This window comes from Leopardus geoffroyi, chromosome A1, assembly GCF_018350155.1.
Source record: "Leopardus geoffroyi isolate Oge1 chromosome A1, O.geoffroyi_Oge1_pat1.0, whole genome shotgun sequence".
Taxonomy (NCBI): Eukaryota; Metazoa; Chordata; class Mammalia; order Carnivora; family Felidae; genus Leopardus; species Leopardus geoffroyi.
Genome location: NC_059326.1, coordinates 104,790,105 through 104,818,050, shown reverse-complemented (window position 1 = coordinate 104,818,050; position 27,946 = coordinate 104,790,105). Strand labels below are relative to the sequence as shown.

Here is a 27,946-nt window from a genome sequence, read left to right as displayed (position 1 = left end):
TGATCATTTCAAAACAAAAAGAGATCAAACCATCATGCTGTGTACCTTTAGAGTATACAGTGATGTATGTTAATTATTTCTCAATAAAATTGGAGGAAAACAAAGCAGGACCATCTATAATTTTTATTTGGTTACCCAGTAGGGAATATGGCCCAATGAAGATAGTAAGTCTGAAGTAAGTAAAAAATAGAAAAAAAATTCTCCTGAAATTGTGTGCACCATAATTTGCCCAAGAACAAGGGAAAAATGATAGGTGACGTTCAAGGTCTGAAATTAAACCTAGAATGGATTTTCTGAGTCCAATACCCTCATTTTACAGATTAAGAGTTACTGAAAAGTGAATAAGCATGCTACCCATTTAGGCTCTTTGCAAGACCTTATTTGGATTTAACATAGGAACATTGCACAGAGCTCTTACTGGGGGAAACAGCCATTTAAAAATTAAAGTAATGTATATCATAATTATTCATATATTATTTCTTGATCATATAAACACTCTTACTTTAGTCCTAAAGAATTTGAAAACCAATGAAGATCAATGGTTGTTCCTAAATAAGACTTACGTTGAGAGCAGTCACTGCCAATCCAACCCGGGTAACACTGACAAGATCTGTCAATGGGGTTACAGGTTCCATTGTTGGTACAGGTACAAACCCCTGCACAGTTTTTCCCAAATCTGCCGCTGGGACACACTGTGAATAAGTTTTAGGTCAGTAACGCACAATTACATCTCATCGCATGGAACTCGAGAGTCTTGGGACAGAAAACAACTTGGAAAGCCATCAGCCCGGCTGCCCATTTAGTAGCTGCCTCCACTCAACAGCACCCCGTCATCTGGAATGGGCTCATTTTTAGAAACACATGAAGCCCAACATTCTCATTAAGGCATCACAAACCAGGAGACATCATCACGTTTCTGGAAATCTGACTTCATGGCTTCTTGCTCAGGGAGTCCAAACCCTCCCTGATATTGATTTTTCATGGGATGCTGTTTCCAATTAAAACCGAAGAGCAGCACAGCTCAGAGAGTAGAGAGATTCTGTCGGGGCGGCAAGCCAGCTTTTCCAAAGTCATTTCTGCAGAAGCTGCAGAAAGGGCATCCCAGAAGGCCTTGATAGCTGGTGGCTGAAAACGTCCTCGGGGAAGCCCGAGAGGAAGCCTGAGGACAGATTGCACGGGGCTTGCCCGGCACCGCGCACCTCCCCCCAGACACTGTGCGCCTTACTTACCTTCGTTGCAGAGAGCACCTGTGAAGCCAGGCAAGCAGTCGCACAGGCCCGTGATGTGGTGACAGGGCCCACTGCTGTGCACACACTGTGGACACGTCTGGCTGCAGCGATGCCCATAAAAACCGGGGGAGCAGACTGAAAATAGAATGGAAGTCAACAGTTACCTGTCCTGAGACGTATTCCTCTCAAATTCCACATCAGGATCTAGTTGAAGTTTGGGGCAAAAAAATTTTTTTTGTTTAACAATACTGAGCATTTTCCAAGTCTAAAACAAGCACCACAGGAAGAAGGGTAGCCCTTAATAATGAAAAGAAACCATTAAACTGAATTGCTGGAGGGCAGGCAAATGTCTCTGTCCTCTTTATTTTCTCATTTATGGTCCCAATTAACCTGGGGCCTGGCACAAAACAGAGGCTTGAAGAATTTTTGTTGAACAAATAAATGAAAGGAAATAAAATTCTAAAATCTAATAAGGCCACATAAATACTCTCAAGCCATGTCTTGATCCTTTTTTCTTTAAGAGTCATTACTGGCAATAAACAGATCTATAGTCTGAACTAAAAGATTGTTCCTCCTCAACGTGGTCCAGATTAATGACTGTGATTGAGAAGTGAGCAAGCAAAATGCTACATAATTAGGTTCTCCTCAAGACATTACTTGGATTTAAATGCAAGACAAATGCATAGAGCTTTCACTGAAAAAAGAAAAAAGTCATCTAAAAATAAGGATACTGTGTCTTAGAGCCATATATTCTTTTCTTGATTACATTTACTAAAAGATTTCGTAAAATCTTATGGATCCCCTCCTGTCTTAAAAATCCCATTAACCAATGTCAACGGCCTCCATTTTTAACTCTGCAATTCTATTTCCCCCACAGCACTGGCTGTGAGACTACTAGCAAGATGTATGATTCGCCGCAAGGTTTGGCTGATGTTGACTTCTGGTAATTGAGGTAAGGCCAATGCCAAAATTGCTGAATCAAATATTTACAGGTCAATGGATTTCTGGAACACCATTTGCAAGATTTAAGGCAGGATCAAGAAACGTATCCTGACGACGATGCCAATGAGGCATTGAAATCATTACTGAGAAGGAAAGGCCAAAGCCCCATCTGTTAGGCTCGTCCTGGAGGTTGGAACGAATAAAGCTCTTCAGGCAGTGCTATCAAGGACAGCTCCACAAGGGACAGAGACCTATTACAGTCTCCTCCCCACTCCACTGCAACAGAACAGCGCCACGAACTGAGGTGTGGGACAGAGATAATAATTCTGCACACGGTACCTGAGAAGGGAAGGCAGACCTTTCCATGTACTGAGACACTTACTTCTCTGACACGTGGTACCTCGGAACCCTGGAGCGCACTCACAGATGCCATCATCTGGGGAGCACGAAGCCCCATTTTTGCAGTAGCAGGGCAGAGAGCAGTTGGGGCCCCAGCGTCCCTCAGCACACACGCTGTCACAGTGGACACCTGAAACAATGCACATGGGCAAGGCTGACTAAGAGGCGGTGGGGGCTGGTGCCTCTGGGACACAAAGTCCCAGATGAGGAGGAGGAGGAGGACGGTCATGGTATCCAAGCTGGGTTATCTCTGCAACGATGAGCAGGATGGCATAAGGTTTAAAATTCACTTATATACGTCAGTACATCATCATACACTGTGTCATCATGTATCGTATCATCATAGCATTAAAATAATCCCAGGGTGGTTTTCTACCAAGTCATAAAAGAGCAGGAATAAAACGCCTTTGTTATACTGATTTTTTTCATTTTTTACATATACATAATTTATTGTCGCGTTAGTGATGTTTCTTTTTTAGAAGGATGAAGCAAATGGGAAGCCCAAGGGCTCTGTCTATTAAAGGCAAAATTTATCAAAAAATATTTTTATCAGTGAGCCCTCAGCAACTTCCTTCTTCCCCCATCCTTTATCTTTACAGAAAAACCAAGTGTAAAAAAGATAAAAAGAAGTAAAAAGTGGTTAAATTGTTTTACATAAAGAAAACTCTCCCCCTGGAGCACACACCATCTTAAAACATTTTGACGATAGGGGCACCTGGGTGGCTCAGTCAGGTGAGAGTCCAACTTCGGCTCAGGTCACGATATCTTGGTTCGTGGGTTCAAGCCCTGCACCAGGCTCTATGCTGACGGCTTGGAGCCTGCTTTGGACGTTGTGTCTCCCTCTCTCTCTCTGTCCCTCCCCAGCTCATGCTCTGTCTGTCTGTCTCTCTCTCTCTCTCAAAAATAAATAAGCATTAAACAATTAAAAAAATAATGAAAATTAAAGAAAAAAACATTTTGATGCTACATTGTACAGGATGGAAAGATATACTAATCTGTGCCACTAAATTCCTCTTTAAGAATTGAATCTGGCACTGGGCAGATAAAGGCAGAATGTCACAACTGATCTTATTTGCAGCTGTTGTCCAAGTTATTGATTATTAGGATACTACTCTATGTAGGTGTTGAACTCTCATCCGGAAACAGAAATTCTAGAGTTGGTCATGAATGAACAAACGCCTAAGGAAAATGCAAGGGAAACAGCAAAGTCGCAAAAATAAAAATAAAACCAGGTTTTACGTGAGGTAAAGAGAAGTCTCTTTGGAAAGTTTGTGTTTGAAATACAACAGGGGCCTCTTTCTTGTAAGTCAGAATTCTCCCCAACTCAAAGACACGCTCTTTGCATTGAGAAGCAGCGAGTTATAATTAGTAGTGAACTGGCAACTGCTGGCTTCAGACCAAGTGCAAACACAGTAAGAACAAGCACGCACACACTTAGGGATCCAGAATGCTGTCACCACCCAGCACCAAGGAAGCTGAGAAAGCCATGTTTTGTATTACAGTTTTTGCTTCAAAATTGATTAGGAGAAAAGTTACCGTGGCCCACACCTTACAACAGAAGCAGCCCCAAACCATAACGTGAACGTTGCTAATTGGCACAGTCATTTCTGCTGAGCCATAACTCCACTTTTGACTGTTCCCGTTTCCTCCTGAAAATCTCCCACATGGTAAAGGCTGTTAAGTAGGCATGAAAGCTCACAGACCTCATTGTGTCTAGCTTGAGCCAACAAAAGACTATTATTTTAGCTCGCGCTGCTGGCTGAAGTAGGAGATCAGACCTGTTAGAAGCTGACTGGGGTTCAAGGATTCCCTGTAGAATAAAATATGGAATTTTGGCCTCCTGTGATTTTTTTTCTTGAGTTCACAAACATACGATCTTTTCTTTTTCTTTTCAAATCTCTTTTGAAAAGCTGAGGTGGAATCCCAAAACGCTATGCTCACCAAATGTGATTCAGCAGCTATAGAGTTGTATCTGGTGTTTGGGCTCGCACCTACACGAGGCAGGGCATTTATTTAGGAGCAAACCACTAAGAGGCTGCAAATGGAAAAATTTTGTTTTATGAACTTAAAGGAAGTACCAACAAGGGTAATCTTGTGAAGGGTCACAGGCTTCACTCTCTTTTCAAATTCAGGTTCTGAGCACTGACCATGAGCTAGGGCCCTATTTAATGGCACCTAAGACGGGGATTCCTGCTTGACAGATATTCGGACAACTCTGGCCATTTTGGTTTGCAGCCATCCATGCAAATCCCAGTAAGGACTTTGGAGAAGTAGAAGTTGAAAATCACCCTGAAAATTAGTCCTCATTCCTGGCACATTGTTGTGGGGTGGGAGCTTGAGGAAAGGGGAAGGGGCGGGATTTAGCCATTTATGGTGTTTTGGTTCATCAGCTACTTGCCGAATCTCTCCACCACATTAAATAAATGCAGCTAAATCAGAATGGAATACACTTGAGGTCAAAATTATCTGCTGCTTTTTTTGCATTATAGATTATCATAATTTATATGTGACTTAGCACATTCTCAATCAGAGCATGTTAAGAAAACTGACCCCAGCACAGATTGGTAAATCTGAATAAAGTGATCCTTTATTTCATATCTGACTCCTCTTCCCTAATAGGTTTGTCCAGCTGGATAGCACAGCCATCTGTCATAATCAACTTTATCGAGGTAATTTTCATAGAGTAACAAGGCCCACGATATAGCAAAGAGATCCATTACAATGATATGCTTGTTTCACATGATTTACCCATGATTTCATTTCCAGAGAATCACGGGGAATTTTAGAGATCATCTATCAAATCTGCTGTCTCCAATCATAAAAGAATATTTCAGCAGAACCAAGACTACTTTTAAATATCTTTTATTTCAGGATTGCAAATAAGTCTCCCCTTTGAAAGTTATAGTAATTCTATGACCAACTTCCTCTAAAAATTCAACCTCTTTTCTTTTTCTCTACCATCAGTAAAATGAGTCATCACTTTTCAGATATTAATGCCTAATCTATTTGTAGACAAACATAAAGTATGCCTCGGGGGGCAATTCTAGAAAAAAGCATGAAGCTGCATTTTTTCCCCTTGCTGTCCTATTTTCTCCTACTGATACTCCTCCCCCTCAGAGCTCTGTGCCCTCCTATTATCTTTCCTTTCATCTTATAGTCAGGAAAAGGTAAGGTAAATTGATTACTGTTGAGTTGTTACCTTCTCTAGGGAATACTAATATTTTAAGAGAATACACACGTGAGGAGCCTAAGAAATAAATCTCTAATTGTGAAATATCAGACACTGAGGCTCACAGAGGGGGTCCCCGGGTAAGTGTTTCTCTAGGCCACACTAGGTATACGGCTACTGATGTGACCTCCCTGTAAGACTAACCCTTCAGTAAAACTTTTTTCAGGATAGACAATTATAAGTTTGCTTTAACCTGTGTGTGTGTGTGTGTGTGTGTGTGTGTGTTTCCTGAATTATTTCCATTCATCTCATCCCAACCTTTGCAAACTTGCTGGAGTCCTACAAGACATTTTCATGTTTCCTTTTTTATCAAAGACAGAAAAGAGAATTCAACTTAATGAATATTCAAGGGGTCCAAGGACTATTGGCTTCCTGGTGATAGGTTCTCTAAGAAAGAACTTCAACTCTAGAATGATAATGGTCCCAGAATAGGCACACCTAACCCGGTCTTGGGATCTCAGTCAGAAAAGGAGAGAGCCTGGGAAGGTGGAGAAGGGCTCCAAGCTAATGGAATGGTGGGTGCAAGGCCCAGAAGCCCAAAGAAGCATATGGAAATGGAGGACAGCTGAAACTGGGGTGGGGAAGAACAGGAGAGGTGTTTGGGCAGCCAGGCAGTGGTCACATACCCAAAGCCAGAATGCCACGCTGTGAAGTGTGAGCTTCCCCCTTGGGGTTGACAGGGACCAAATGGACAATGAAGCAGGAGAAGCACATAACTGAATTTGTGGTTTGTAGGAGGGCAGAAGACAGTTTGAGGATGATGGGTCTGGAAGCAAGAAGACCTGTGTCAGGGGGCTGTTTGGGGTTATCCAGGTAAAGGAAAAAAAAGACAGACATGACAAGGTCTTAAACTAAGTCAAGGGCAGTTGGGATGCAGGTGGAGGGGGGATAAATTCCTCAGAAATGCAAGAGACAATGGAGGTGAAAGATCTGTACTTGCACTTGCTCCTCCCGCCCCCATATTCTGCACAGGGAAATGAATGAAGTCTGGAGCTCCATCAACGTTTATTTATTTTTGGGACAGAGAGAGACAGAGCATGAACGGGGGAGGGGCAGAGAGAGAGGGAGACACAGAATCGGAAACAGGCTCCAGGCTCTGAGCCATCAGCCCAGAGCCTGACGCGGGGCTCGAACTCACGGACCGCGAGATCGTGACCTGGCTGAAGTCGGACGCTTAACCGATTGCGCCACCCAGGCGCCCCCTGGAGCTCCATCAAAGAGAGATGGTGTTTCTGTTCACCACAGTGCCCAGCACACGGAGGGTGTTAAAGATTTGTTGAGTGAATCAAGAAGCACCGTCTCTCTTTCCAACCTGATATTCAGAACTATTTCCAACTGGATGGGAGCAACCATATAATTCTTTCTTTCCCTAAGGAAGTGATGAGAGGCCCGTGCAGACCAGATAACCCAGCATATGTATATTTTATATGCCTCAAATGGTGACCTTTCCGATCTAAGGGGGTAGAAATGTCTGCCTTGCTGATTTTTGAGAAGATATACCTTCATGAGCTCAGGTCTGTGTTTTTTAATGCTAGCCCAGATTACAAAGCAACCGAAGAATTAGGGAGGCATCTTGAAGAAGTTGTTTTGGAATGTTTACCAAAGAAGAGAGAAAGGCTCTAGTGGGAGTTACTTTAGGAAACAACGCCCTAATGCGTTTGGAAGAGGGGACAAAATGAGAAGGGGGTATCTTTAAATTTGCAAGGATCTCTGGTTCAGTGGAAGCATTTTTTCCTGATCAACGTTCTAACGCTGATAAGGCGATCTGTGAGGGACTGTTTTTGCCAGGACTGAGGACAAAGAGCTCTTTGATAGCCTTCCCAAGTTGCTAGGCAATGGCTGAATGATCGTGATAAACTTCAGCTAAGCAGCTCTAAAGAAATGTTCGTGCATTTCATGCCTGATGCATTATGCCAGCGGCCTCAATGTGAAACCAGCATTCACTAGGCATTTGTGATTGCATGAATGCGGTAAAATAAATCATCTCGGGTGTCATTACTTCTCCCTCTCAGAGATAGAACCCAAACTCCTCGTCTTGCTAATTGTTCGTATTCCTAATGCCCGTACTGCACTCTTTGGGGGCATTAGTGAACGAAGGACATGATTTCGATTCGATGTCTGGTTCCTGAGCAACAAGCTATTAAACAACTATTAGAAGGAAGAGAGGGATTTGTTACTAATAATTGGGCTTGATGAGTATAGAAGAGAAGAGCCAGAGTAAGCGTCATAATACTTGTGCTGATTTTCTAATCCTCTCGCTAACAAAGCAGAGGCTTACTGTTGGCGTAGAGACGTTCTTCGCTGGTGTAACCACCTGTGCCCACGCTGTGTCCGCCCTGAGAGGACGTGAGTTTCTGCAGGCCAGGAGCTGGCCTCGCTTCACCCTCGTGCTCCCAGCATCCAGCACTGTGGCTGCACACAATTTGGAGGCACTCAACATGTGGTTGTTAAATCAAAACTTTCTATTTGCATACTATGAGTTGTAAAGATGGATTAAAAAAGGATCTGCTTTACAGAGATGTCCAAGTTGGAAAGGACGTCCTGATAAATCATATAAATCATCGATGTGTGCATTTGTAGCTGCAAGACAAAAACACCAGAGGGCATGACCTGCCTCAGCCCGGACCTGGATAAAAGTAAACAGAACAGACTGCTAAGCAGATGGGGGGCCCTGGGAGCTCTGGCTTTTTCTGCAGCCATTCTTTTGGGAAGGCAAGCCCCTTCCTCCACTCTCACCTCAGGGACTCCACCTTCTGCTTTTACAGGACTCCCTCCCCCACAAAACTGCATAGATAGAGAGACATAAATGCTGCATAAATGTTGTCCACTCTTCAATACCCTGCTTGATTGGATGCATGCATGTTAATTAAAGCTCACTTCCACTTGCACTTTGATGTCACTGCATAAAGAATTAGGTTCCCCCTTATTATAACAACTCAGGCATCACTAACACCACAGGAGAGATCACTTTGGCACAGATCAGTAGCTAAAGCAGCAGTTCACTTACTCACCTGGTCAACCTTGGACAATTTGGGGAAACACACACATTTCCTCTTTGTAATGCCCCCTGCCTCCTGACTGGGCTCCAATAAGCACCCCACCTCTCTCCCTATTCTCTGTGCCCCTCCTTACCCTCCTACATAGTTGCCAGTCCCTCTCTCTTTCCCAAGGCTTCGAGAGGTTGATTTGGTGCCTTCATCTCTTTCCTCTTAGTTTAGCATTTAACTTTTTTTTTTTCTGCCATGAATGCATCCCTAAGCCTTTTGCCACTGGTTATGAGGATTCTGCCACAGAAATGCTCCCTGCAACCCTCACCTCTTCAATAGTGAGAGTAAACATGCATGACAGAGGCCAGTCTACAGACAGGTAACTGTCACTGCATGAGCCACTGGTGCAACCTTTTTTAAGCAGGCTTCACACCTAAGAGCCCAACATGGGGCTTGAACTCACAACCCTGAGATCAAAACCTGAGGTGAGATCAAGAGTCAGATGCATAACCGACTGGGCCACCCAAGCACTGATGTATAACTTGTGAAATGACAAATGAGGCCACCAAGTAAGGTTGTGCAGGCTGTACACTACACAAGAGCCTCTGGCCACAGGGCTAAGTGAGGGCAGAAATCCACCTTGCCCTCCACCTGCCAAGCAGTACAACCTGAAAGATTTCCAAACCTTCTCCAAATTTGTGCAAAAGGTGCTTTATGGGCAGGCAATAGCTCTGCCCTCTTCATGCACCCCCCAGCTCATCATTCACCAGGTGTGAGGTGGGGACAGGGAATACACAAGTTAAAAAAGTTCCCAGGTGACAGTGATCTTAGCCAGAACTTGGAACCAGGCTGGGGACGGCATATGTTCCCCCACAGCCAGAATGAAATCTTGATTAGCTATAATACTCAGTGAAGAGGTGTTTTGGCTGACTGAAGTCAGGGCAAAAGGGGAGGAAAAAAGTCAGCATGTGTCTACTGTTCTTGGAAAATACTTTATAAAGCATATTACTTTACTACTGTGGAAATACACAAACATACACAAACACAACTAATTACATTTCTTTGACATCTGGGACTTCAAAATAATCATTTGAAAAGCCAATCTCACTTTACAGCAGTGTGCGTGTGTGTGTGTGTGTGTGTGTGTGTGTGTGTGTGGGTAGAGGTGTGGGAGAAGGAGCCCAGGACACAGCCTATATTTTGGATAGGGTTTCATTTTCCCCCATTTTTTTTTGCTACAATCTGCCTCTTTTGGTAAAGTAATCAATGGGCTAAAAAATCCATATATTAAGGTTTTAAATAACTATATATAGTAAAAGTCCTTGTCTTTTTTTTTTTTTATTTTTTAACGTTTTTTATTTATTTTTGAGACAGAGAGAGAGACAGAGCATGAACAGGGGAGGGGCAGAGAGAGAGGGAGACACAGAATCGGAAGCAGGCTCCAGGCTCTGAGCCATCATCCCAAAGCCCGACATGGGGCTTGAACTCACAGACCGCGAGATCGTGACCTGAGCTGAAGTCGGATGCTTAACCAAGTGAGCCACCCAGGTGCCCCTGTCCTTGTCTTTTTTTAATGGTACATTTCTTTCGGAAGTAGTATTTGGGATGTCAGATGTACCTTTTGCTTTGAGTAATCTGTACGGCCGTACATTTTGAAAACTTGTTTTAGAACCAGGTAAAATGGAAATATCAATGATAGAAATAGAGTCTCAGTTCCTTTAAAAGAAAAAGCCAATCAAACATTAAAATGATGGTAAAGTCATGAGGAGTGGTGGATGAACCCAACCATGAAAAAGCAAGCTGATTCTCTCAGGTTGGCATAGGATTTCCTCAATTTAGACGTGTCAATTTCTTCATAAAAAGGGATAAAGCTCTCCCTTATCTCTGGCTTTAAACCCAGAGGACTGATGAGCAACTCCCCACAGCGTGCTCAGTGACCCAGCACTGTTGGTGACTCTGTGCCTTCTTACTGATTTGGTCAGGGGAAGAACCCAGTCCCCGTGTCAACTGCATTGAAGCCCCACTATTAATCTACACATGACTACCTTGTCCGGTGATACTTAACATCTCAGCTAAAGCAATCTCGGCAACAGGAAGAAGAGGCGTCTGAATCATTTACTTCCCTAGGCTCATGTTATTTATCTGGCCCTGCACCTGGTATCCAAATGAAAAGCAAGGCTTTCTCTATGTTGAGAAACATTCTTAGGAGGCACTTACTCAAAAGCAAGTTTGTTGATAAAAATTTCTGGGCCAGAAATCAATTTCTGGCTGACAATGAAATGGTATTCTATGTAAATAACACAGAGTCTACTCTTCCTTCCTTTTGGGAAAATAAACAATTCTTTGTGCAATTGGAGGGTGCTTTCTGGAGCTCCAGTAGCCTTCTTTTCCTCTATCTACATTTGCTTATACCAAGTGTGTTCTGTGAATGTGGTGGATGACTTCTCTTTAAAAAAAAAAAGTCTCAGAGCAATCTTAGATCCTCACAGATCAACAGCTTACACAGAAGACCCAGAGAAATGAGACACTGGGGCCATGAAGCAAAGAGACAGTGGGGCAACCAGTCACAGATGGACAGAGCATTACGAGATTATGCTGTGTGACAAAGTTGCTGCATTCCCGCAGGAGCTCCATAGGTCTAAGGCCAGATGGGATCATTTGTCTTACCCCATGACCCAGACTGTGGAATGTAACAAACACATTTTCTGGCTGGCTTCAGGCCAAATCATATCTCCTGCTTTTTTCATGTAGACTAGAATATGCCTTTCACAGTCTGGCTCTAAATCATCAAAGCAGGTAGATACTTGAGCAGTGACTCGTGTGTTCGAGAACACCTCACACTTCCTCTAAAGTCATAAAACAAAAGTGGATTTGGTGGAGCATGGTCCCAAACGGATGACAGGTCCTCTCTGTTAGAAAAGTTCTGAACTTGCCAGGGGGTTCAACTATTTAACCCATTGCTATTTAACTTCATTGTGGTCACAGAGAACTTGGTACCAGTCATTCGATTTGAGAACTTCAAGAACCCTAGGGAAGTCACAAAACCTGGTCTATTCCCTAGAGCGATGTAGTTGTAGCACTGAGTGAGAGCCCCGCAGAAACATGGGGAGGTGGAATTTCACAATGTGAAGTCAGAATTATCTCAGCTTTTGCAAGTCAAGGAGAAACTAGAGGGTGAGGGAGTCCTTGTGTTTGTGGATAACTCCTATTGACAGAAAAAGTCCATGACCCCAGCCTTGGTCTGTTTCCCAAGGTAGCTCTCAGACACTAGAAATCAAGCACATGACAGCTCATCTCAGTTTACTCCTGTCAGAAGCCAAAGCAGCTCTCAACAAATTCCAAAGGACTGAGAGACACTGCTGAAGAGGTCACTGATGACATTTCCCGTTCAAGGATGTGAAGACGTATATTGTCAGGTTGGTAATACTCCCCACATTGATCTATAAACTCAATCCTCATTAAATCCACAGTGTTTCTTCACAGGAATTGGCATGTTGGCCCTCAAATTCATAGAGAAGTTCAAAGGACCCAGGATAGCCCAAGCAATCTTGAAAAAGAAGACCGAAGTTGGAGGACTCACACTTCTCACATTTTAAAAATTTCTACAGGATTATAATAATCCAAACAGCATGGTGCTGACATAAGGATAGACACACATATCAATGTAATAGAAGTGAGAGTCCAGACATAAATACTCTCACATTTATGGCCACTGCTTTTTGGCAAGGGTATCAAGATGGTGAGGGTGGGGCAAGGGAAGAATGACCTTCTCAACACATGATGCTGGACCAACTGGATATCAGCATGCAAAAGAACAAAGTTGGACCCTCGCCTCACACCATATATAAAAACAAACTCAAAATGGATCAAAGACCTAAATGTAAAAGCTAAAACTCTGAAATGCTTAGAAGAATACACAGGCACGAATCTGTGTGACCTTGGACTAGACAATGGTTTCTTAGACTTGACACCAAAAGCACGAGGAACAAAAGAAAAAACACAGACAAGCTGAACTTCATCACAATAAAAACTTTTCTATGGAAACAGACAGCATGAAGAAAGTGGAAAAGTAACACACAGAGTGGGTATATTTGCAAATCTGATAAGGAATATCTGATAAGGAATATATAGATAGAATATGTAAAGAAATATTACAACTTGGGGTGCCTGGGTGGCTCAGTCGGTTGAGCATATGACTTCAGCTCAGGTCATGATCTTGTGGTTTGTGGGTTCGAGCCCTGCGTCGGGCTCTGTGTGACAGCTCAGAGCCTGGAGCCTGCTGCAGATTCTGTGTCTCCTTCTCTCTCTGCCCCTCCCCCAATCGTGCTTTCTCTCTCTTTCTCTCTCTCTCTCTCTCTCTCTCAAAAATGAATAAATGTTAAAAAAATTTTTTAAAGAAGTATTATGACTCAACTATAAAAAGACAAAGGACCCAATGAAAAAATGAGCAAAGTATGTGAATACACATTTTTACAAAGAAAATATACAGATGGCCAAAATGAAATCCAAAGATGCTTAACATCATCACCTATTAGGGAAATGCAAATCAAAAATTCAATGAAATAACATTTCACACCACTAGGATGGCTTTAATCAAAAAGACAGATAATAAAAAGTTTTGGTGAGTATACAGGAACCTCACATAACTGGTGGGAATGTAAAACAGAGCAGCTGCTTTGAAAAACAGTGTAGCAATTCCTCAAAAAGTTAAACTTTTTTTTTTTTTAATTTTTTTTTTCAACGTTTATTTATTTTTGGGACAGAGAGAGACAGAGCATGAACGGGGGAGGGGCAGAGAGAGAGGGAGACAAAGAATCGGAAACAGGCTCCAGGCTCTGAGCCATCAGCCCAGAGCCTGATGCGGGGCTCGAACTCACAGACAGCGAGATCGTGACCTGGCTGAAGTCGGACGCTTAACCGACTGTGCCACCCAGGCGCCCCCAAAAAGTTAAACTTAGAGTTATCACACAACCCAGCAATTCCACCCCTGAATACATACCAACTATACACACATCCAGACAAAAACTTATACTATGTTCATGACAGCATTATCCAAAATAGCCAGAAAGTGGAAACAACCCAAATGTCCATCACAGATGAATGTGCAAATAAAATGTGGTCTGACCATACCATGGAATATTAGCCAGCACCCAAAAGGAATGAAAGAATGATATAGGCTCCAAAACGAATGAACCTTGAAAACAAGCCAAGAGAAGGAAGCTAGTCACCAAAGACCACATATTCCATGAATCCATACAATATCGGAAGAGGCAAATCTATGGAGACAGAAAGTAGATTAGTGGTTGCCGAGGGTATGCAGAAGGGAGATAAGATTGCCTAGTGGTGAGTTGGGGGTAAATGGAAAATTTCTTTTAGTGAGTATTAATGGGGTTTCTTTATGAATTGATGAAAATCTTCTAAAAATGATAGTGATGATGGCCGTGCAATTCTTTGAACATATGAAAAGCCAATGAATTATACAATTTAAATAGGTGAATTCTATGGTATATCTTTCTGTCTCTGCCTCTCTCTCTCTCTCTCTCCATATACATATATATACATGTAAACACACACACACACACACACACACACACACACACACACACACGAAGAGGTTGCTGCTTATCAGCACTTATCACCAGGTCCTGTCATATAATTCTCAGAAGTCCTCATCCATGCTCAGTTAATCTCCACCTAACTGCCCCTTCCCCAGCACTTTCTGGAAGAAATGTGTGCATGGCAGAGGGTGCAGTAATTAAGAGAGCTGGAGATGCAGTGGAAAAGCAATGGTGCAAATCCTGTCTCTCACGTTTACTGACCCTGCAGCTTTGATCAAGCCACTCAACTTCTCGGTGCCTCAGTTTCTTTGTCTGTAAAGAAGACAGAAAAATATTTTCTACCCCACAGAGCTGCTGCGAGCCTGCAGTAAGCATTCAAAAAACATTACTTATTATTTCTTTGTTCTTCCTTTTATGCATTTTTGCTAAAAGGTAAGACCACCCTGACTCCATAATTTCCTAAATGCCACGTCTCTGGTATGGATGCATAAGACTCTCCTCTGAAAGGTCCACTTTCTCAAAATATGAACCATCACTAAAGGGGGCACTGGCTTGTTACTACCAACTTCTCTTTTAGAGGACAAGTTAAGAAACCATGTTGGAAGGTACTGAAGAATCACCAACATGGAGATAGTTCTGCCCTACAAGTCTCCCTCTCTTCTCTAAATATAGATACAAATATATTTAGATACAAACACAACATATACAAACATACACACACACACACACACACACACACACACACAGATGACTTCGAATGAGAATTCTGAAAAGAGAGTTTTGGTTCATCTAACTACCTCTGGTCCCTAGTTTCCCAGCACTTCACTCTCAAATGGCACATTAGCAATCAACATTTTATTTTACTTTCAGAAGAAATGCTCACAAATACACCCAGTTCATTCATCCCAATGTTCAATAATTTTCTTGGTGCACTCCCATTTGTAATTTTTCTAAATAAGCTTTTAAAATTCTGCTCATACCTTAGGATTTTGTTTTCATTTTTGTGTTTTTTTTTAAATTTTTTAACATTTATTTATTTTTGAGACAGAGAGAGACAGAGCATGAACAGGGGAGGGGCAGAGAGAGGGAGACACAGAATCTGAAACAGGCTCCAGGCTCTGAGCCATCAGCCCAGAGCCCGACGCGGGGCTCAAACTCATGGACCGTGAGATCATGATCTGAGCCGAAGTCGGACGCTTAACCGACCAACCCACCCAGGCGCCCCTCATTTTTGTTTTTAAAAATAGGCTTGACTTGATGTAAGAAACAGAAAAGCAAGATCTCTCTTTGCTTGGGCATTTAGTTCCCTCTCCCGAGTCTGTTGATCACGAGCAAAAACGTCGTTCTTTTTCCAAGTCCACTGTTAGTTTGGTAAACTTCCTGTCTGGAACCATGAAGCCATATTAATAAGGAGAAACTTCCGCCTTTTGGTCACAAAACTGACACTCAATCGTATTAGGAAATTTATGACTTAAGAATTATTATAAGAAAAAGGAAGTTTTAAAGCTTTCGTGTCTAGCAATGAATATTTTAATACTTGCATGTTAACCATATTAATATTAATACTTAACATTCTTGCCTCACAAGGTGAACTTAGTTATATTCTTGTGGTTTATTTCAATCGTTCTTTCCTCAAAGTTCAAAAATACCACAGAAGCCTTGATAAACCCTTCACAGCAAAAACATTTTCCCCTCTTGCTGCCCTGAATTCTAACAGTTGGATCTTCAATTGAGGTTCAAGAGAATTGCCCCTATATGTTTCAACAAGAAGTCATTTGGGGTGCCTGGGTGGCTCAATCGGTTAAGTGGCTGAGTTCAGCTTAGGTCATGATCTCGTGGTTTGGGAGTTTGACCCTGTGTCGGGCTCTCTGCTTTCAGCACAGAGCCTGGAGCCTTCTTCAGATTCTGTGTCTCCCTCTCTCTCTGCCCCTCCCAGGCTCACACTCTATCTCTCTTTCTCTCTCAAAAATAAAACAAAACAACAAAAAAAAAGAAATCATTCTCAGATTACAGATTAATTTGGTCTTCTTGGGTAAAACTGTGGCAGTTGACTGGAGACTTTACCCTTTTTCCTTCTCTCAAAAGCTGACCCATGTGCATTTCTGGAAAGTAGCAAGGGAGAGCACAAGGTGTAACTGACATGTTTCCCGATTCAAGTAGCGGTCCTCGGCTCACCTGACCATCCGGGGAGGCAGCGGCAGTGGCCCGTGGTGGAGTGGCAGCCGTCCGCATGGCTACAGTCACAGCGCTCCGCACAGTTCAGCCCATACGTGCCGTCCTGCGTGGGAGACAGCAATGAGTCATGGAAATCCACAGGGAGAGACGACAGGGACCTTACTCAGTGACTTCAGATCCAGGATCTCTTTTCCCAAACACCTCTCAGCAACATGCATTATAATCACCTCTTCCCGTGTCTTCTCAGCCCCCCAAATGGAGGAGGCAGTGTTTTAAAGTCACTCAAACTGTAGTTTTTGTCCAACAAAATCATGGTCGGTCCTATGAATGATGAAACCAACTATGCCACTAGGCTGATGGGCACATATGCAAATACATGTAAACATGCTAATTAATTAACAGAATCTTTTTATCTTATCCTAAGCCACCACTCATAAAAATATTTTCTTTTGGGGCGCCTGGGTGGCTCAGTCAGTTAAACGCCTGACTTCAGCTCAGGTCATGATCTCAAGGTTCGTGGGTTCGAGCCCCGCATCGGGCTCTGTGCTGACAGCTCAGAGCCTGGAACCTGCTTTGGCTTCTACGTCTCCCTCTCTCTCTGCCCCTCTCCCACTCATGTTCTGTCTCTCTCTCAAAAATAAAAATAAAAATAAACATTAAAAATTTTTTAAAAATTATTTTCTTTTGCTCCTAGAGATTTTTATACAGTAGTTCAGTGTTCCCTATAAGGCATGCTACTTGATAGTGGAAAGGGAGGGCACTGACTCACATAAAGAAGCTCGACAATTAAAAGGAAATTGGGGCTCCTGGGGGGCTTAGTCAGTTAGGCATCCAACTCTTGGTCATGATCTCTTGGTCATGACTCTTGTCATGGAGGTCATGATCTCACAGTTCATGAGTCTGAGCCCCCCATCAGGTTCTACGCTGGCTCCACGGAGCCTGCTTGGGATTCACTCTCGCCCTCTCTCCATGCCTCCCTCTCTGCCCCTCCCCTGCTTGTACGTGCACATACACCCCCTCAAAATAAAAAGATGAGCATTTAAAAATAAAGAAATAAAATTACAAGAAAATCATAGTGCTAGTTGAATTAAGTTCATTTCCATAAACTGCCAAGGTGATACCAAGAACCGTAAGGAGAAGTGAAAATCTTCTGTTACTTTTCCTAATTAATGTCCTCTTCTCCGTGATGAAGTCTAAACAACCCGTGTATTCTGATTCCATCTAATAGAAGGCTGGAGTACTTGTTGGCAAATAATCCTCCCTGTTCTATTCCCAGGCCTTATAGTTTTCACAAGCGCATCAGTTTGGGTCCAACAGAGACAAAACTCTTTGTGGACGTGACCAGTTAGCCCATGGGAGGAAAATGGACAGCTTTGCCTATACAAGCCCCGCCCTTTCAGGCCAGATCCTGATAAACGGAGGAAGGATACCATAAACCTTCAGGGGGTTCACCATTACCAAGGGCGAGGAACCTGAGAACCAGCATAAAACAGGCTGTGGGTGTCTGAACACATAATCATTTGTCTAGGGTTTACTAAAATAAAAATTAGGCCCCACTAATGTTTGCTGGGGCTCCACGGCATTTAGCTTTGCCACCATATGGGCCACTTAAACCACCATCAGCTTCCACTGAATTTTCTAATGCATCTAATATATTAAAAAAAAAAAAAAAAAAGGACAAGATTATGCCAGGGGCTTTGCTCTCTTTGTCTATAATCAGACTGGGAGCAAAAGGTACTCTCAAGCCCATCTCAGAGCACCGATAATTTGTTCACTGGTGGATGAGAGGCAGCAAAGCTAACTTCACTTTGTCCTAGGGGGTTGGAGGGCAAGGAATAGCCCAGGGTGGGATGCTCTCTAGTTGGGAAATGGGTTGTACTTGATGAGGGGGAAGCCCAGGGGGAAAGCAGCTCCCAGCTCAAGGGGCCCACTTCAGGGGTGGGGCATGGTATCATCTCGCCGTCTCTCCCGGAGGCAGAGAACACACATCACTGAGAAAATGCTTAATGGCTCAGGAGGAAAAAAAATGAGGAAGAAAGAGTAATGAAAAAGAGGGCAAAGAAACGGGCCAAGGGCTTCAGAGGAAGAAAGAGAAATCGGCCTGTTACTGCGGAACGTGTGTCCTGTTCACAGCCTCTGCCTGCCTGCGGTAGACAGAGCGCGGGGGTTTCTAACTATGAGTACCTCTAAAGTAGGTCAAGGGAGCAGAGTCAGCATCGAACAAGGCAAATCTTTGGAGCTGTTAGTGACTCTGGACACACTTATGTTAGCAGACGGTTGTTTCTAAACCTTTCACCATCTTGACGAGCATTTCTGTGACGCCGGTCACCACCCCGTTTCAATCCCCTGCCGCTTTCCACCCCAGAGGCGGGAGGATTCCCATGATAATGGAAACACAATATTGGGGGAGTTGACAGGTATACGCTGGGTGTTTGACAAATGCTGTTGACTGGCTGCCACAAAAAAATGGGTAGATGAGAATGGAGAAAACAAGAAAGGGCAGTGGGGGGGGGGGGGTGGTGGGAACCAGGGCAGAGATGAAGGAAAAGAAGAGAGTGATTCTCGCAGAGCCACCTAACTGATTTCAACGTCTGCCCCTTTTCCAATCGTATGGCCCATGTGAGTTCAAAGACCTCAGTTCTTCTAATAGTTTCATTGGGTTCACACTCGCACATGGGAAATCAGGAAAACTGCAACCACGAGCCAACACTCTGCAGGCCTCCGAGCTGGGGCGCTGGTTCAGTCGTACCTGGCAGGGAAGGTCACATTTTTCCCCGCGCCATCCAGGTGCACACGTGCACGTCCCGTCCAGGGTGTTGCAGGCTCCGCCATTGAGGCACTGGCAGGTTAAGTTACAGCTGAAGCCCCACGTACCGCTGGGACAGCTGATGGAGCAGTCCACCCCGTGCCAGCCTGCCACGACAAGAACGCCAGAGCATGGAGCAAACACAAGCAGCAGGGAGTGTGGACGAGCCTCTGCAAGCCACGTTTCCCTTTAGACATGTTGGAGGGGCACAGCAGGGTCCCCAGCACAGAGAGCCATGGCCCTGCCATGTACAGCCTCCATCGGCAATGACCGCGGTACCCAGAATCCACCTTTGCTGTATGATTGGTCAAGGATGCCAACACCAAGAAGCGCCATGGGCCTACTGGGAGAAGATACAGAGTGGGGGAGGCTCTTAAGTGCAGTGATGCATAATGCACAATGCTGAGTGTTTTTCCAGTTGAGAAAGCGAAATATTTACATGGGAGGGTAAAGGAAGGTTAGTGTTTGAAAGAGCAACCTCATCTTTAAAGGAAACACCAGTAACCAATGAACAGTGAGCATCCAGGACCCTGGCTGTTGCAGCAACAACAGTTAGACACGGTTTGGCCCTCGCATAACATTGGAGCTTGGCTGCATTTCTTGTTGTGACTCTGGGCCCGTCAATTTAGGGGTGCGGATACATGTCTACTTGCTTACTTTTACCCAAAGCACAGAGACTCCCAGACTTCTGGAGCTGGCGGCAACCTCAGAGATATTATGTGAACCCCTTTTCTTGGCCCAGAGAATTAAGAGAGCCCACCCTGGACAAGGGGCTGGCTCAGTTCAGAGGCTGAATGTTGGCACAGCTGAAGCTAGAACCCGAGTCAAGGTTTCTTCCCCGTGACTTTCAGAGGTACCAGGATAAGGATCAGCTAAAAGACTCATTCACCCACTTACCTGCCTTGCAAGTGCAAGACCCGTCCACAGGTGAGCAGACGGCATCATTTTTACAACCACAGGGAGAGGAACAGTTGATCCCATAGGTTCCCAGCGGGCATGGGATAGAGCAGTCAATTCCCTAGACAGGCACGGATAGGAAAATGCAATTTGACTGAATGAAATATGGCCAACACAAATAAACAAAAATACCTCTTGATAATGCTAATTATAATCCCTCTCTAATTTTAACACTTGTATTTTTTAAAATTGCTAAATGCCACCAGTATGCAAATTTTAAAGCTTCAAGGGCAATGCCAGCTTGCCTGTTTAGGATACAGTTATTAAATAGGGGCTGTTATTAAATAGAAAAAAGCCTGCTGCCTTCCTTAGCTTCCCTTCCTAGCAAATACAAACCCCTTTGTCCTGGCTCAGACGAGCAGATATAGCACAACAAACTACAAATTACAGTCAATAAATAAATACGCATAAATATAAATTATACACTAAATGGCATAGCGCCCTACACTTCTTTGTATAACGTGCAGTATGATTAGCGGGTGAAGCAAAGCATCAGAACATACCCTCCGCCTACAGCATGATTCAATTTATTATCTGACAATAAGCCTGAAACACAGAAGTGGGCTATCAAGGATGACCGGAGGTCATCTCCTCTCAAAACAGAAGAGACTTAACACAAGGCTAATTCAGGGCTCCAGCAAAGAATACTGACATAGGTTAGAAAACCTGTAAAGATCCTCTCAACTCTGAGGCTTTATCACTTACTCACTCCACATTATATGCTCTAGAATAATCACCAATGTCTTCATTGGTTAATACTGTCCTCTTTCAAATGGGAGAAAATACTCAAGGCCATTTTCCTTTAAAACAAAGATTCCTAATGCGTAGCTAAGAAATCCTAGAAACTAGGCAAAATTCTGCTCTATTGGCACACAGGCATATATATGTGCAAGGTCTAGATTCTCAAAGGCACTGAAAAACTTACAAAGTGCTAACCATCACATGCAAATACACAATAAATACTAACTCGATACATTCTGTGCCTTCAAATTGCACGAGGTTAAGACAAAAGCCATTAACAATTGTATATATCCTACTTGGAAAAGTCATTTCTTTGTTGTCTATCTAACGTAGTAGTAAAAGAATAGTGTTAGGAAACAAACAATTATGTAAGGAATAATTAAAATACAGTCCATTCCATGACATATATTAAGGAAATCATTAATATCAATGCAACATTTATAGCTTTACCTGCTCTCCCATCACTATTCTAAGGGAATGACTTATGTTTCTTATCAGTACTTCTCTCTTTACTCTCTTTCTTGCTAATGATGTGACCGATTTTAGCACCTTTGTTTGTACGTCAGAAAAGGTCATATACGGTATATGGTATCAGTATGCTCCATGTCGTACCCCTCGGCTCCTCCCTCCAGAGCCACTCACTTTGAATCCCGGGGCACAGGTGCACTTTCCAGTCACACTGTCACAGTCAGCCCCATTTTGGCAGCTGCAGATCTGTTGGCAAGCTTCCCCGAAGAATCCAGGGGAACATGTTTCATTACAGTAGAGTCCCGACCAGCCCGGCTTGCAGGCACACTCTCCAGACATGGGGTGACAGCTGAGAGACACGGATGAAAGGAGAAAGTCACTCCCGGGTAAACATGACACCCAAGGCCCATGCAAATGTCGCCTTAGCCATGAGCAATTCAGGGGTGGGTGATTCCATGCACAGTAATTTAAATTTCATTCCCAGGCTTGCTATGATTGAATTAATTGGCTGAAACCCGATTGGTACCGCAGAAATGTTGCGTGAAATCGGCATCACGCTCTAACAGGAAGACGATCACAGCCACATCCTTTTGTCTGGAACTCACTGTGATTTTCATAAACTGAAAGCGCTAATTCGGCAAGAGGTCAACTAGATGAGAAGGCTTCAAGAATGACTCCATCCAATGAACAATACCAAATCAGTGAAGCAGGGTGATGGCCAAGGGACTCCAAAAGCAGTGACCTGGTCGGCCTGTTTCCTCTCTCGTTTCCCTGTACCTGGTGGTGGTGCAGCTGTCCCTACCTGAAGCAGCAGCTGCTTTGACAGGCCAGGCGGCCAGCTGTCACTCCAGAGCAAATGGACACATCAGCTGCGCCGAGAGGCAGGCGTTGGTGAGGCTGACACAATAGGGCGCTCTGTGGCATGCAAGACACATGTGCTTCTCACCACAGGAGAATCTCAACCATCAAACAGGCTCCACTCACAATTGAAACACTGTTTGTTAAAGACGGTCTTCCTCCCCCCGGTGGAGATAAACCCCCTCCCATTAATGAGAGCCAACAACAGAACCCACTGTCTCATCCCGACATTTGGTAAGTGACTCTCATCTGAAGACAACCCATAGATTTTCTACTCTTAGAAAGAATGATCTGCTGGGAGAGGGCAAGGCTGAGATGTAACTCCAGCTCTCCCACCACCTGGGTATCTTATTGAAAGCACACAACCTCTCCAGCCTGACGTCCCAGTCTGTCCAGTGAGGACCTCCACCGCACCCCTGTGGGTGGGATGCTTTGCTCTTCTGCTGCAACTAAGTGTCCACAAGCAAAGGCCTAGGCATCTGTCAGAATCATGACTCAGGGAACACGCTACGAAGAAATACCCAAGGACCACTCTACATTGAACACGGGTTCTTGGGTATAGAAGGTCTGGACTTAAAAGGCAAGGGTTAGTTGGGCATCTGGGCGGCTCAGTTGGTTAAGCGTCCGACTTCGGCTCAGGCCATGATCTCACATTTCGTTGAGCTCGAGCCCCGCGTCGGGCTCTGTGCTGACAGCTCAGAGCCTGGAGCCTGCTTCGGATTCTGCGCCTCCGTCTCTCTCTGACCCTCCCCTGCTCATGCTCTGTCTCTCTCAAAATAAATAAACATTAAAAAAATATTTTTTTAAAAAAAGAAAGGTTTGAGTGTCAAGTCTACTTACTTAGACCTACTCAGATCTACTTATCTGCTCCTTATCCTTGAGCAAACACCGGGCACCGTCATCTCAAACTTAGCATGTCAAATACTGAGTCTGTTCTTCCCTCTCTTCTTTCCCCAGGGTTTACTCTCAATCACGTCACCGGAACAATGGCACCACCAGCCAGTTGTTTAAAGCAGAAACCTCAGAGTCATTCCTGGTAACCCCTCCCTCATTCCGTTTATCTACTTCATCACTAGAACCCAATACCCTGCCTCCATCATCATCTCTCCCTCCTCCCCGTCACCATGCTACCCGAAGCCACGGCCATCTAGCTTTGAAAATCAGGACAGCCTTATGCCTTCTAACACCAGCATTCACTCATGCCTTGTCACCCAAAAAAGTCGATGCTATCCTATCATTCTTGTTAAAACTCTTCAAAAACTCCCACTACACTTAGAACAAAATCTATGCTAACATGGCTCAAGTGACTGTGTCATTTATTGTCTAAACCAGGACATTTTCAAGAGTGAAGAGGGAATTCTTCATAATTACGTTAAGAGAACAGGCCCTAATGCAAACAGTCCCTGTGACCCTAGAAATAAGATCACCCTAAATACAGCCCACAGGTCATTGTTATCTGGCCACTGCCTACTTCCCCAACCTCTTCTTTAGTCATTATTCTCTTTTTATTACTACACTTAACTGCAATGGATTTCTTTTTACTGATAAAAGCATTGAGTGTCAGGGTGCCTGGGTGGCTCTCAGTTGAATGTCTGACTTGAGCTCAGGTCATGATCTCATGGTTCATGGGTTCAAGCCCCGTGTCAGGCTCTGTGCTGACAGCTCGGAGCCTGGAGCCTGCTTCGGATTCTGTGCCTAAATCTCTCTCTACCCCTCCCTTGGTTGTTCTCTCCCTCTCTCTTTCAAAAATAAACACTAAAAAATCATTAAAAAAAAAAAAAAAAAAGCACTGAGCGTTGCCAATGTAAAGCCATCACGTGGGCTGTTTATTCCATATGACTAGAGTACCATTTCCCCTTTCTCTGCCTGGCCCTCTCCATTCGACCCATGTCTTCCTTCCCCTCTAGACTGGGGGTTCCCTGAGGGCAAGAATCAAGCATGTTTTATTACCTGTCCCCAGCCCACAGTGGGTGCACAGCAAATACTGATTAAGGGAGTGAAAATGGCTTGGCTGAGGGGTAGTGGGATTTGACTGTGAATTGTTGCTTTCCCACATGGATCTACTTCCCCCATATCTCCGAGTCATCCAGCAGGACTGAATGATAATCTGCACACCTGCACTGAAAGGCAAGATTCACCCTAGAATTAGTTTTTAAAACATCAACGTTGTGGCTGAAAGGGAACCACCATGAATTTCAGGGAATACTCACTTACGTGACATTTATGATGACACTGTAAATCAATGCATAGGCCAGCAGCTAGCATTTACCAAGCCCTGGATAGGAGCTAACATCATGCTCCACAATCCATGTGCATTATTTCGTTTAATACCTAAAGATAATAAAACTACTCTACGTGTTGGGTATGCGCCCACTTTGTAAATAAGGCAACAGGGACCTGGAAAGAGTAATTTGTTTAAAGCCCAGCACGGGTAGAGCAGAATCAAAACCGAACCCAGATTTATTTGTTTTTAAATCAAAGAAAAAGTTGGGTAGCAACCTGCTAGGTGGGCTACTTATGGGAAAAAAAATGGCTACAATTTAGGATTTAGCACAGATCAATGGGACAGCAGGAGCAATAAAAGCCTGTATTGTGCAAAAGCAGGGACAAATTTAAATTAAAACTTCAGAAAGTTCTGACAATTGAGAAAAGGAAAAGAAATATTTCAAGCCATGGATTGGTTGAAGTCGTTGACGTTATTCCAACATACTGTTACAAGGACATCTTTTTGTAGAAACTATTACTTTACATTGAAAAGTAGAAAGTCATATTCATGGTATAGACATAAATGTTAAATGAAATAGATTATCTGGGGACAGGGAATTGAACTAAGCTACAGGCAGACACAGAAATTGATATTCAATGCCCCCTAGTGAGTATTAGTTCAGCACACTGGTTCTCAGATTGATTGACACCGAAATTAGTATTCTGTAATTTGTAATTAGATGTAGGAAGCCAGAGCACTTTGGAGGCATTTGATGGGTTCTCAGGCAGGCAGCTTAATTGGTAATGAGATTTACGTGTTGATGTTAGTGCGGCAGACTGGAGGCTGAAGGGTAATACGCTACTATCCGTTTTCTTTCTAAAGAACAGATTGCTTTGTGTATCTGAAAATAGGATTATACATGTATAGGAATACCTATCATTTCATCACATATGTAACTAGATACAAATGCTCTGGTAAAACTTTCAGTTTCACAGCAAATCATTACAAGGGTCCAATACAATATTGGCTAAAATAGAATGAGTCCTTGAACTTCCTTTTATTCATTTCCTTAGATGTTATTAATGCTCAAATGTAATGACAATTATGTGGCATTTGCAAATAGGCACATCCTGATTGCCCACAGCTATTAAAAGTCCTTATTAATAAGACCTAATATACATACCCCGTGGGGAATCTTAATAAATTTCGAATTTTATTTTCCTGTTCAAAATCATTTACACCATAAAAGCTAGTTTTCAGCTGAAAAGTCCAGGCCACAGCGAATGTCTTAAGGCTCTATAATAGGGCTATACCTGAAAACAGAAATGTCACTTATAAATAGATTTAAATTAGTTTCAACCCTATGATAGACTGCAAAAATAACAATGGCCACACATTCTTCGCCAACTCCTCCTATCAGTTGAAACTGTAGTTGGTGTAGACCTGTTTTGACTAGAGGGATGTTACCAAATATGAGATAACCAAAGGTTTGAAAAGTGTTTGCACGTTGGGGCCTTTTCCACCTCTTTTTGCTTTTGGAAGCCAGGCATTATGAAAGAAAGCCAAGGTTAAGGTGCTAGCTGCTGAAGACATGTGGTTCAGGCACCCATCAACCAGCCAAATGGTAGACAAGTGAGGGGGGAATTCGAGGACCATCAACCTCTATTTGATCTGCCGGCTGAATACCAGGAGAAAAGCAGAACGACCACCAAGATGTGCCCAGCTCAAACAGTCAAGCAAAAAATCAACTGCTGGGATGCCTGGGTGGCTCCGTCCGTTAAGTGCCCAAGTCTTGATTTCAGCTCAGGACATCACCCCAGAGTTGTGGAATCCAGCCCCACATCAGGCTCTGCACTGACACACGGAGCCTGCTTGGGATTCTCCCTCCCTTCCTCTGCCCCTCTCCCCCACTAGCTTGCTCGCTCTCTCTCTCTCTCTCTCTCACACATACACACACACACACATTTAAATGGTAAAATGAACAAGCTACATTTTCAATTAATACAAAGATTCTATACCTCTTGGTTCAAAGGAACCTTGTGTTTCCAGGAAACACATTTTCACTCGCCAAGTGTTTACTTAACCTTGTCACGTAAAGAGTGGCAACATTTTCCAATGAAGAAAACCAAAGTTGATTAAAGCAGCTTGCAAAGTTGCTTGAGATACATTAGGAATGCACTTCTTTGATATGTCCCACTAAAATGTATTCCAAATATTCTCTCTCTCTCCCTCGTTTGCTCCCTTATAGTACAAAGTCTGCTTTCTCGTTCCTGACAATGGTTTAAAGAAGAGACCAACCGCACACTTCTATTTACATTTACCTTTTCTGCATTTGAGATTTGAGGTGGCCACAAGTTACTTTTCTGGAGCATAAACGAAGTAACAGCTGTGCGGAATTCAAATAAGTAATTCTTGGAACATTTGAACTGCTATATAATGCACTACATTTTTGTCAGACCGAGCTTTTCCGGCAGTCTGCAAAGGAGACCCAGAATCTAAGTGATAAGTATGTGGTCCTTGGGGGAAGGGAGAGGAAGAAATGGGGTAGAAAGATGTTTTCAGGGGTAGGCAAGGAACACTACGGTGGGTGGGATCATGGTTTCCTGTTCTTAAATTCTTCGAGAAAGTTTTGAGCTAAAAGGCCCCTGTGAGTCCTATGTCAGAGTAATCAATTCTGAAAACATATTTCACATGTGACAGCCACATGCGAAACACTTTTACGAAACTTCCACCGGTACCCTTCTTTTCTACACAGATGTGCTGTCATGTCAAAGATGCTGCAGTGAGAACCATTTTTGGGATACTTTTATGTACTACACTGGGCTTAACTCATGTCTTTCATTGCATCTTTGCTTCTAAGGGAATGTCACAGAATCCCCCTCTTAGGGAAACATTCTACGAACCTCAGCAAATTTAATTTTTGGCAATGGCCATCGATGGAGAATAGAATTTGATATCCACCCAAGAGCCTCTACCAGTTTGAGCACTTCCGGCCTGGACTGTCACCCACTAAGTAAAGAATTCTTCCACTCACTTAGCGGCTCCTCCCCAGAATGATGCAGAGGCAGGAAGGGTCTCAGGGTGGGCATCCCTCTGTCAACCTCTCCTTCCAAAGAGTGGTCACTGCGGTTCAAACTGTAATAGGACACATCCTTCCAGGGCCGGCTAACCCTCACCTATGAGTGTTATCCAGGTGGCAGGGACACCGCTTGTCACACTTGATGCCATACAGCCCTTCTGGACACAGACGCGCCTCGCAATGCTCGCCAGCAAAGCCTGCTTCGCAGAGGCACGAACCGCTCACGTGATAACATTTCCCTCCATTGACACATTGGCAGGTCTCCGCACAGCCAACTCCGTAGGTGCCAACGGGACACTCGTCCTGGCACCT

The 27,946-nt window shown here is 43.7% G+C and overlaps 1 protein-coding gene across 3 annotated transcripts in view; it reads right to left on the bottom strand.

Annotated features, from left to right (window-relative positions):
• MEGF10 (multiple EGF like domains 10) overlaps positions 1–27,946 on the bottom strand; it is a 178,315-nt gene that overhangs the window by 23,792 nt on the left and 126,577 nt on the right. For all 3 annotated transcript variants that reach the window (XM_045487499.1, XM_045487508.1, XM_045487515.1), the window contains 8 exons: positions 27,732–27,944; positions 21,666–21,840; positions 20,223–20,343; positions 19,269–19,432; positions 16,520–16,622; positions 2,554–2,700; positions 1,230–1,364; positions 564–692 (listed from right to left, as the gene is read on the bottom strand). In XM_045487499.1, coding sequence (XP_045343455.1) covers positions 564–692; positions 1,230–1,364; positions 2,554–2,700; positions 16,520–16,622; positions 19,269–19,432; positions 20,223–20,343; positions 21,666–21,840; positions 27,732–27,944 — 1,187 coding nt within the window. The remainder of the gene's footprint in view (positions 1–563; positions 693–1,229; positions 1,365–2,553; positions 2,701–16,519; positions 16,623–19,268; positions 19,433–20,222; positions 20,344–21,665; positions 21,841–27,731; positions 27,945–27,946) is intronic.